Source organism: Aotus nancymaae, unplaced genomic scaffold (genome assembly GCF_030222135.1).
Source record: "Aotus nancymaae isolate 86718 unplaced genomic scaffold, 86718_ANA_hifiasm-v0.15.2.pri h1tg000025l, whole genome shotgun sequence".
Taxonomy (NCBI): Eukaryota; Metazoa; Chordata; class Mammalia; order Primates; family Aotidae; genus Aotus; species Aotus nancymaae.
Genome location: NW_026988438.1, coordinates 31909018 through 31920370, shown reverse-complemented (window position 1 = coordinate 31920370; position 11353 = coordinate 31909018). Strand labels below are relative to the sequence as shown.

Below are 11353 nucleotides of genomic sequence, written 5' to 3'. Positions count from 1 at the left end.
TGTCTGAAACCATAAGAATTGTTTCCAAGCTGACTCACACCACTAATGTCAGGAGCCGTGTCACACGGCGCTGGGCTCTGCAAGCTGTTGCTTGCGCAGTCGCCCCCGCCGCCGCCGCTCCCCGGCGGGTGCATCAGGGTCCGTGCGCGTGGGGCGGGGTCGGGGCGGGGCCGGGGCGGGGCCTGCCCCCTCGACGCGCCGGCCCCGCCCCTCGCTCCGTCCCTCCTCCGCGGACCGCAATGATTTAGAAGTTCAGGAATCCCACGTGACGTCACCGGGGGGGTGATGTAATGCACTCTAAATAGAATGTATTGTAATCTTTGCTCAGTCCAACGTGGTCCCTTCACCCGGGCTCCGCTCTTGCCTTCTCCACACTTGTTTGGTAAGTTCCTAAAAATACGGCTCGGCCACTTCTGGGGCTTTTGCATTTAGCCACTTTTGTTGCACTTGCCGCGGGAGCCATCTCCGGAGCGTACTTGTTTGCAGGGGTTGGTTCTCGGCAGCAGCCGCGAGGGTACTTGGTCCAGTGGGCAGGTCACAGGGCAAGGAGTAGGGAAGATGCGATGCATTTTTTTCTGGAGGGTGATCTGTGTTTGTAAACATTTTGGCGGACCAGAGGGAAGTCCGGCCCCGAGTGCTGGTAGACTGTGGAATTCGGCTGTGTCCTGAGGCCACCCCAGAGACCCCGCGCCGCGTGAGTGCTGGAGCGCTCGGTGGCCGCCGCGCCGCGCGCCTGGAGGGATGCTAACGTGGAGCTGGTGCCTAGTCCGCCCGGCGTGCGTGCGTGTGTGGGAGCGCGCGAGTCCCCTGACGCGGGGACCAGTTATGAATCGGGGGTGTGTGTTTGCCTCCAGAGACCTGGCAAGGTGCGGAGCCCTCCAGAAGTGCGGTCAAGCGACAGCGGAGACGGCGAGCCAGGAACCTCCCGCCGCGTCCCCAGCTTCCCAGCGTGGCGGCGGAACCCCCGGAGAAAGTTTGCAAACTTCAGCTGGCGCGGCGAGGACGCCGGGTCACCTAGGGGGCGGGTGGGCGCGCGCTCAGGGGGCTCGCTCTCCCCGGTGCCGAGCTGCCGCTGCCACCTCTCCCGCTGGGCTGCCTGCTGCAGCGGGTGGGCGCACGGCCGGGGAGGGGAGGTCGCCCTCGGAGGGCGCTTGGCTTTCGCTCCAGGCGCTCGGGGCTGGAGATCGGCGAGGCTCCGCCGGCTCCCGTCCACTCCTCCGGCCGCCTCCTGCCTCCGCTGCTTTCTCGCTGGCATCGTTACCTCTTCCCGGCCGCTGCCCCAAATGACAGCTCCGGCTTGAGCCTTGGCGGCGCCCAGGCAGTTCCCAGGACTCGGCGGCGGAGTCTCCGCCTGCGGCAGATTCTCGGCAGAACCGCTTGAACTTTTCACGAAGTTCTTAGAGGGGCAAGACGCGAAGGAAAGAATCAAGGAGATGTTTTCTCCCAGCAGCTGCATCCCGCTTCTTCTTTGCCATAGATTTATTTTTAAGGGGTGTCTGACAGATAAAGCCCTAGACCTTGTCCACACTCTCACCCGCGTCCCCAACTTTCCTTGGACTAGCACCGCCCCCACTTGATGCTTTTTCAAGGCTAGGGACTGGAGTGGGATGCTTGTATATTTCGTTGTCAGAGTCTGCAGATCTGCAGAATGTGTTTGATTTTTATTTTTCCCTCCTTCTCTGACATGTGTCAAGGAATAAAGGCTGATACAGGTCCATTACGTCATTCTGCAGGCCAGTAAGTGTTTGATTAACGGCTTGAGCTCCTCAAGGGTTCAGGAGCTTAGAATGCTGACAAAGCAACCCTGCTTTGCATCCCCCCCACCCTCTTCACAACACACTGGTGCAATCGCCCGCTCCCTGGGCATCTTTATTGCCCTCTCTTCCCAACCCCTCCCTCTCCACCACTCCCCAGTCCACACCGTTATCACTCTAGCCCCGCCCCCGCTTTTTACAGCTTTCCCTGGGGCGAGCACGGTCCCTGGAGTGTGGGTAAAAGCTTCTGGGGTCCGAGGGGACCACTGTACCTGATCAGCGCGCAATCTGCCCTTTTGTATTATTTAAGAAAGGCACCAGCAAGCCTTCTCCTCTAGGGCGAAAATGCTCAGTCCTGATAAAAAAGGCAAATCAGGAAATGTTTCTAAGCGTTATGATAATACTGTGTCCTCGTGGTGGTGACTTAGGAAAGCAATACACCCACTGCAAACAAAGTACCTCACTTTACGTAGTGCCTGCCTAGAACTCTTTAGCAGAAGAGGGACGACGAAGAAGCTAGGATACTGACAAAATCAGGTTTAGCTAAAAGGATCAAGACTAAATGTTTCATTTCCAACGTGAGGGAATGCGAGTCGTTGAACCTAAACTTCCATACAATAAATTGGTGCGTGCGTTACTTTCTAGCTTTTAACCTTAAGTTTCTATGTTGAAAGAGGAAGTTAAATTCCTAAGTCATTGAATTGAGTCAGAACCTCCGTGTCTGGCAGTTGAAATAAAGACCCTGTGTATGACTTGTTGCAAGGGATCAAAGTAAAAAGAACCCTTGGCGGGGCGGGGGAGGGAGGTGTGCAGCAGAAATTAAATTTAAAAAGTATTAACCGACTTTTGGATGTAGGGGGAGAAGTTATTGGCGTGGTCTCTGATTTGGAGTTGGTGAAAACTAAATAAAGAAAAATTTATATTGCAAATATGTGGGAATTTCTTGAAGAACACGTGTTTCCTTATAATTAGATCTACTTTCTTCAAAGTGAAAGCCATGCTGTAGGGTAGGCATTTGTGAAACTCTTGTCTGGTGTCTAATTGACATCCTTCCCCAAGTTTGTGGCAGGATTTAGTATTTATTCACATCTAGAGATGAAATAGTGTAACCTCCACACAATATATGTGCATCAAAAATGTTGAACTTCTTGTTTGTGATGCATAGACTTAAAGGGGAAAAAAATGGCCCAGTCATGGGCACTGGAAAGTGTGATTAATGATCAGTGATTTAGTGATCAGTGATTAGTGGTTTTATTCAAACTGTTACCTCTGACCAGAAGCACACATCAGAGGATTAACAGGCTCTTTAGATAAATGCTCATTAGTGGAAGGGGAAAAGCAAAGATAATAGGCATGCACCCAGGGACAACTTTCGAAGAAAATCATTCCCGTCTTCAGAATAATAAGCTCTATTAACAGAAAGCCCTTTTAATTTAAAACTTGCTTTTATCTTGTAAATCAAAGTTAGATGTAAAAGTTTGTAGTGCCATTATAACCTAAATTTTCCCATATCCACTAGATGTGGATTATCTCAGTAGCGATATTTTTTTTTTATTTAAATAAACAATTGGACCTTTAGAGCAGCTGAACTCTGACAAGTTCTTAACTCCCAGGGTTTGAAAGTGTCCCCCCTTCTAGCATGGAGATTGCAGCTTGCTAACTAGATGGCGCACTGTTATTTGGTGTTCTCTGCTGCGTAGCGCAGGAGTATAAACTGAGCATGTAGCTGCTTGCGAGGTGTTCTTCAACATTTACAACAAAGTTGATTCTGTGTAGGGTTGGAGGCTAGACAGTTTTACAAATTTTTGGTCACATTTTCCATGTCAGTTAAATCTAGGGAGTTCAAGGCTACTGGAAAAATTAGTCTCATTACTAAAAGAAACTTAGAGAACGAGGGAGGTACCAGAGTCTAGGAGGTACCTCTGGGTTGCAGAAGTAATTGTAAAATACCAGACCTGTTCTTTTTACTAAGAGCTAGTTTCGCAATCTTTTGGTCTGAAATACTGAGGCAAATACTCAAAGACTTATTTTCTTCCTAATCTTGCTGGTGAAACAGAAGTTACTAGAAAGAAAGGAAGAAAAAACTTGATTTGGTGACTGCAGGAAGCAACACGTTGCTGCTTTTATTCTACAGATAATGGTAAGGATGGTGTTTATTATGCTTATTAAACAGAGAGAAAACTTTGCACTTAGTTAAATGAAACCAATTTTCATAGATGGAATTCAGAAATGGAGTTCTCATGTTGCACAAAATTTTAATGTTGCTTTTGTCAGTTTATTGGGACTTGTAGCATTTTATGTGGAAGTGTGTGTGTGTGTGTGTGTGTGTGTGTGAATAAGACCATTATTTCCCGGGTAAAATGTGTTCAGGAGCATATGAACTGCACTGGAAGCTGCAGTGGGGAAGCTATGAAGCATGTTAAGTAATGTGTGTCAGGCAAGAATTCCCCTTTCCATGAGCTTTCACTAATCACTTCAATAAGTATTTAAGTTTTAATAAGAAAGTTCTTGAAAAAGAAACCTAAAAATTAAAAAAAAAACACAAAAACAACCATTTTCTGCATTAAAACCTAGATGTGTATGCCCCTGAAGGACAATGCTATTGGTTGAATATCAGCTATTACTTTAGTTTTAAAACTTAAAAAAAGAAAATAATAAAAAAAACTCACTTGTGTTTCCCCATGAATGTTTCTCATTTTCCTTTGCTTATAGCATTTTAGATAGATCTGTTATTTTTAAATTCTTACTGATTATAGTGATTTTTGTTTTTCAACTTTACTCAGAGAGAACATGTTTGTTAATATCTCCAAGCCCACTATTTTTGCATGTAAATTGCTGGTACCCATAAATTGCTTGTCAATTAGAAGTCAGTTGTGACCTTATGTGGTTTATAACTGAGAAGAGAGTTTATTAGAACATTCCAACAAAAAGGTAGAAACCATGCCTTTATTTCAAGATCTCTGTTACGTTGCAGCTTTTATTTGAATCAGTGGTTAAATAAATTGTAATTTGTCAGAGAGACTTTTCCCACATATATTTTCAATTCTAGTAAGTTGAAGATTTTTGTTACAATGATTTGTCAGTTTCCCACACCTGCACGTTCAAAACCAATCAATCATGGGGTTTTCATGACTATTTGTATTGATGGCAAATTTCTAGACTCCCAATTTCTTATTATCATCTACTGTTTAACAATGAGGTATCACAATCCTATAGTATTTTCTTCTCATTGGAGTTTGCTTCTTATTAAGCTGAAAATTATTTTTGGGGGCTGTAATGTTCACTAGATCACTAAGATGTGAACTTTGTATTTGTAGTTTGTTTTCTTCTTGTTATGTTGTTGGATTAAAATTGGGATTTGAGTGGACTTATTATTTTTGTCATCTTTTCTTTTTTCTTCTTCTTCACTTCAGAGCAATACCGTTAGTCACAAAATTAATGTGATCATGGCTGGTGTTTCCCATCTATATGCTTCTTTTGCTTCTCACAAATTGGATTTCTGCAGCAATTTAAGGTCTTTTTTTAGAGGCAGCTTTCTTGGATGAAGATGGAACAGTGATCTCAGTCAATTCATTATCTTGTCCACTTTGACTACCAGCTGTATTATGGGAATCAACCAATGCTTAATTAGTGTTTAAAAATTTAAATCTATGACTATTTCTCTGAATTCTATTTAAGAAAATTATACAATTAAGATAAGGTAATAAACTGGGGGGCAGTTGCCTTAAACATTTAAGTGTGAGGCATAAGCACTTTCAGATATGCTAAGCAGACTTAAAGACACAGAAAACCCTTTTTGTGTTGCTATTTGTAAACTAAGTAAGCTATCTATTTTGTGGTAATGCTTTAAATAGAAAGTCTGGCACTTGAAAAATGACATCATGTTTAATGTTTTCACTAAAGAATTATTACATTTTGTAATTAGGAAAAAAATAAGCAATTAGTATTTTTTGAGTGTCCATTAGTATTCCATTGTTGGGAATCACAAATCATAGATTTAACACAGGAATTTTTTTTTAAAAGAGAGAAGCCTTTTAGAAATTTCCAGATAGTGATAACGCTTTTCCAGAAACCCAAGAACAGTTTTTGAAGCTCTTATTGAGAACTCTGAGATTTTAAAGTAAAAGATAAAGTTTAGGATAAATTCTTGAATATTTAAGATATTATATTGACATTTCAATATTTCTGTTTTCCAAGTTCATTGTACTACCTCCTCGCCACCTGCCGCCGAGAAATAGATCAGAATCAATTTATCACTTAAAAATAAAATACATATTTCAGCTGCTTTCTTCTATTTCCTTAAGGTCATATTTCTGATCTCAACCCTAAAAGGATTTTAGGATTTCAATCCTTAACAGGGATTGAAAACTACCAGGCTGGCGTTTGACTGGAACTGATTTTAGAGGGAGTTCCTTTAGGCCTAGATATTGTGATGGTAAGATACAAAGGCTTGTGGCTTTATGCAGATGGTAGAGCTAGGGGAGAGCCTTGGATTGATAGACCAACTTTTCCATTTTACAGAAGAGACTCCTGGCTCACTCAAGGCCCAGAGCTAGAGAGAGCCAAACCAGGCCGAGAAGCCTGGTCCCTGCTGCCAGGTTGGGTGCTCCGGCCATAAATGCCCTTGTCAGGAATGGGGCCTAACCCATGACTTTGTATCCTTCGCTCTTTTCAAGACTTTTGATGACTAATCTTTCAAAGACAAATTTTTATCAGATCTTTTGAATGAATACCTTAATCATAAAACTGCAGTTTCTATTTCATTTATTTTTATAAAATATCTGAAATGTTATTTTTTCTAATATGGGCCTCCTTAATTGATTTTTAACTAAATTCTCCTTTTTTTTGTCATCATTATTAGACATGCCCTTGTAAAACAACACCATCCAGATTTCATTTGAGAGTAAAAACCAGGCAGAATTAAAAATGGTCTGAAAGACTTGTTGCAAGAACAAGGCAGCGACTTTTCTCTACTTCCTGTCTTTTCTTTATTATCTATGAGGACTGGATCTGAAATACTATTTAAAGTTAAAATATATATATATATATATAATCAAATAGAGAAACAGGTGATGTTTTCACTCCAGAAGGTGTACTTTTGCCTAGGATCTGTCAGTAATACATTATCTTTCCAAAGGTGGATATATATGAGAGTGTTTGGAGGTGGCGAGAAGTGAATTGAATCTGCATGTATGTTCTTTGAGGTTTGACTGGCAAAACTTGACCAATCATAACTAAAAAAATTCATGGGTACAACACAGAGGGCTCTAGAGCACCACACATTTGATTTAAGATGATATTTAGGCTGTGCTGTATTTAAGATGGGGAACAGCAATGTCTAAATAGAAATCTTGAATGCATCTACTGTATGTGTTGTTGGGCCTCACCCACAAGTTTCCTCTCCAGCTGTTTGCATGAGGTTTTATATCAGAATTCAGGTCTCTTATTCTTTTATTGCACGGAGGAGCTCCTGTGTTGCAGGCAAGATTGCTCAAATATAACATATTTGGCCAGTTCTATGCAGTCTCCTCTCTGTTGTCTTCCCAAGGGGGAAAAATACATGCAGCAAAAAATATTTTTGTTTTTGTTTAAATTGGGTGACTATCAGAAGACATACATGTAATCTCTATTTGCCAGATCTGGTAAGACCATTTCACTTTATCAAAATAAGATTTTCTTCTTTAAGTAAGTTGGCTTCTGACTGGCCAGGTATTCATTCATGCATCAGAGAGTAGAAGGTGTTGGGATAAAGTCCATTTCCACCAGGGTGTCTAGCTATGGTGTGGTACACCATCACGGAGGGCCTGATTTGCCTCACTGCAATGACAACACAGTGCAGAAAAACACTGGCTCCCAGGAGGAAAAACAATATTACAGGCTTAAGCTTCTAAAATCAGATCAGGGAATGATCCTGTCTCGACGGTTACTGTCAGAGCGCTGGGGGCCTCCAGGGTCATTTTCTAAACTACAACATGGCAAAATGTTCTCTTTGTCTACTCTCTGCATTTTCCTTCTGCTAGTATTTCCCTAGATTTATTTTTTAACATCCATTACAACTACTCTGTCTTGAATAATCCTGCAGTAACATGTCACAAATGTGTACACAGAAGAGAGGGGATATTTTTCCATAAGGAAAATAAATTTTTATATCAAATCTTAGAAGAAACAATTAGCAAAACAAATGAGAGAAAGAAGAGTTGAAATTCAACTGATGGTATAACAAGCTCTGTCCATTGGTGGCTCTGCAACAATGAGATTTCAACAACAGGAGAAGCCTGAGACTACAGGAGAGACGCAATCCCCAGAGAGCTGCCTTGAGCTCATTATGCTTCTCTGCCTCAGTTTCTTCATTTGTGATAAAAATGTTGGGCTCACCCAGCACTGTCCAGTAGTGAGAGCCACAAATATGAGCCACATATGTCATTTTAAATGTTTTAGTAGCCACATTAAAAAGGTTAAAAATAAACAGGTGAAGTCATTTTAATAACACTTTGATTTAACCTGATATATCCAAAATATTATCATTTAAATGTATAATCCATATAAAAATGTTAATGTACTACTTTACATTCTCTCCTTTTTTTGGTACCAAATGTTTGAAATCCAGTGTGCATTTCACAATTACAGCATATCTCAACTTGGACTAGCTCATTTCAAGTGTTCAATATCCATGTGTGGCCAGTGACTATGGAATCAGACAACACAAGGATAATCAGTGGTTTGTAATCCTGGCAGCCCAGTAGTGCCACTTGTGGAGCTTATTAAAAAACACCAATACCGTTCCACTCTGACATTCTGATTTAATTGGTTTGGGGTGAAGGCCTGGGCCTCTGTATCTTTTAAAAGCTCCACAAGTGTTTCCAATGTGTAGCAAAGGTTGAGAACCACAGTTCTAACTGATCTCTAAGGAATCTTCTACTCTAATATTCTATGATTCTATTTAAGGAAAGGGATTGCAGTAAAGCGTTCATTCAGAGTTCAAGGGCAGCAAGCGGTTGTTATAGGCATGCTGCACCCTGCAACACATATTTAAGAAAATAAAACTGATAAAGATTAAAATGTACAGAATGGACAACTTAGGAGATCATTCTTTGCACCACAAATGAGCTCTGTTTTGTGTCACTTTCAAATGTGGGTGTTTTCAATGGTCTGCTTCCCTAGAAATCTTAATTTAGGATTTGATTTACATGTAGCCTTGTAGAAACCCTCTGTTTTGGAAAAGGTCAGGATCCTCACATTTCAGTTACAGTATTTTGCCAGCTTACTCTTTTGCCCCAGATACATGCCTTTAGTTGTTTTAGGAGGAAAAATTTTACTCCAGTTGAGACATCTGGATCGCCTAGAATTTTCTTCCCTCCAAGCTTTTAACAAGCTTGTGTCATTGCCTAGAACAGATTTGCTCATGTCAAGATGTTAGTTATAACCTCCTAGACTTAAGGTATTCATTTTTATTTATCACCTTTTAAAATATTAGAAGAATCACTATTTTTTTCAATGCACACCAAAATGTTTTAATATACCTGCTTTTTATAATACACCAGTCTGTCATTCACTAAAGGATGCAAAGAAGTATAAAATAAAAAATGATTTCCAAACTCTTCACGCACCTTCTTGCAAAGTCTACAGACAGAATTGCTTGTGGAGGGGAGGAGAGACTTTGGTGTCAGTCCTTTGTGACTTCATGCTGCAGAGAGCCTCTGCATCCCCGAATTCATGAGTCATTTCACTCTGACCCTCTCTCTCCTTATTCCCTGCAGAGCCATCTATTTACAAATACCTGTCTGACCGTGTTACCTTTTAAACATGACCATAAACCAATTTTGAATACAAAATTACATGTTTTTTCTACATTTTGTGGTGATATTTGTGTTTTCCATAATGTCATTTATTGGAAGAATGTTAGCCTTCATTTACTAACACATAGCTCTAATTCCCATTTTATAGATGGAAAACTAAGAGATTGCCAAGGCTAGGCATCTTGCTCATTGATTAGTTGGGTGGACAGTATGAGAAAAGAGCGTACATTTATTAGTGGCATGTATTCCAGAGAGAAGCACTACTTTGGATGGCTTCCAGGTAGGGATTTTCCAATTGCTTGTACTATTGCACTTGTCTTTGTATTTATAAATAACATTCTTTATGATGCCTTTCCATGCATTATTTGCAGCTAAATGGTTTCCTTGCTAATACCTCTTACTTCCCAGCTTTGGGCTACATGTACTTGGATTGATTAGCAAATACATAAGGATATATTAACTTCCTAACATGGAATCTGTTTTAAAAGTTGCATGGAGACATCTGTTGCAAACCTGTGTTTTTGGTAGTATCCAGGGAAACTTTCTCTCGGGCTACTTTGTGATTGACTGTTAAAAGGATTGTGTGGAGAGACAATGAGATTAATGATGTAAGTTACTCATCTGTTTTGGGGATTGAAGGTAAAGGCCTGTATTCATTTGTTGAGCAAGATAGACTCTAGCCCTAGCTCCTAAATTATCTTTAATAAAACACTTTAGCCCTTGTTGTGCCAATGTACTGTCTTCACACTTGATCTGGAGCCATCTGCATCGAGTATTCGGTTTTTGTTTTCTCCTAATAATGACGATAGTTTGGGCTTGGCCATTTGCAGTCTCTGTCTGCATTTCTGTGTCTTCGATGGGTGAGATGTTGATTAATAGTGCAATTTTTGACCAGTGCCAGGGAGCGATTATTTTGGATTCTTTTCTCCAAGCATCGTGCTAAACTTAAAGCCGTTTTAATATTCACACACATATATGCTTATGGTGTTTATGCTTATATGAAAATAAATATGTATATAAAAAAAACCTGAGCCAGTGAGGACTAGAATGTTAGTAGGACATATACTTGCAAATGTGCTTATCATCTTGTTTAGGATACCCATGGACAAATTGTAACTCCTATTGGACAAGTATGTATTTGTAACATTAATTCAGATACATTTTGTTGATTAAAAGATATTGTGAGATTTAAAAAATTGAAACCATATTTAAGACACTCCTTTTTTCTCAGAAGGCCTGTCTAAGCACACATTGTTTACAATTTCATCTTCCAGTTTTGCAAAATCGGATGACTAACAACCGCCATTCTTAGGGCTGTACTGTGTTGACGTCATCAAAGATGAGGGTGCAGTGTTTTGGCACCCTGAAGCAGCATGTAATTTGAAATTGTACTTTTTGCTAAACACCCATGCTGATCTCCAAACCATTCAAAACACTAAAAAACCAAAACAAAACAGTAATGTCTGCTGATTGGATGGTGGCAGCACAGGCAAAGTAGACTTTTTTTTTTTCATGTGCTTTGGAAGTGCTTACAAAAATCAGGAAGGAAAAGAGTACATATAATTACTTGACATGCCTTTTGGAAGGGACATTCTTAAGACAGACAGGTTCAGTCTTTAACCTAAAGTTCATGTGTATCCTTTCCAGGAAATGTGCTTTCTTTCTTTCTTTCTTTCTTCTTCTTCTTTTTTTTTTTTTTTAGCACAAACATAGTTGTATCTTTAAAAGGAAAGCTTAAGAGTAAATCATGTGGCTGCTTTATCTTTATTTAACATTTAGAAGACATTTTAGGAGATCTATTTA

At 40.7% G+C, this 11353-nt stretch overlaps 1 protein-coding gene across 3 annotated transcripts in view; it reads left to right on the top strand.

The window, feature by feature from the left end:
* The first annotated feature begins 323 nt into the window (after positions 1–323).
* Positions 324–11353, top strand: part of CREB5 (cAMP responsive element binding protein 5) — a 422757-nt gene continuing 411727 nt past the window's right edge. For 2 of the 3 annotated variants that reach the window (XM_012447789.2, XM_064380526.1), the window contains exon 1: positions 1246–3894. In XM_012447789.2, the coding sequence (XP_012303212.1) occupies positions 3892–3894 (3 nt within the window). In that variant the 5' untranslated portion in view covers positions 1246–3891. Of the gene's footprint in view, positions 383–1245; positions 3895–11353 lie in introns of those variants that run through there. The other variant, XM_064380525.1, reaches the window with a different exon arrangement.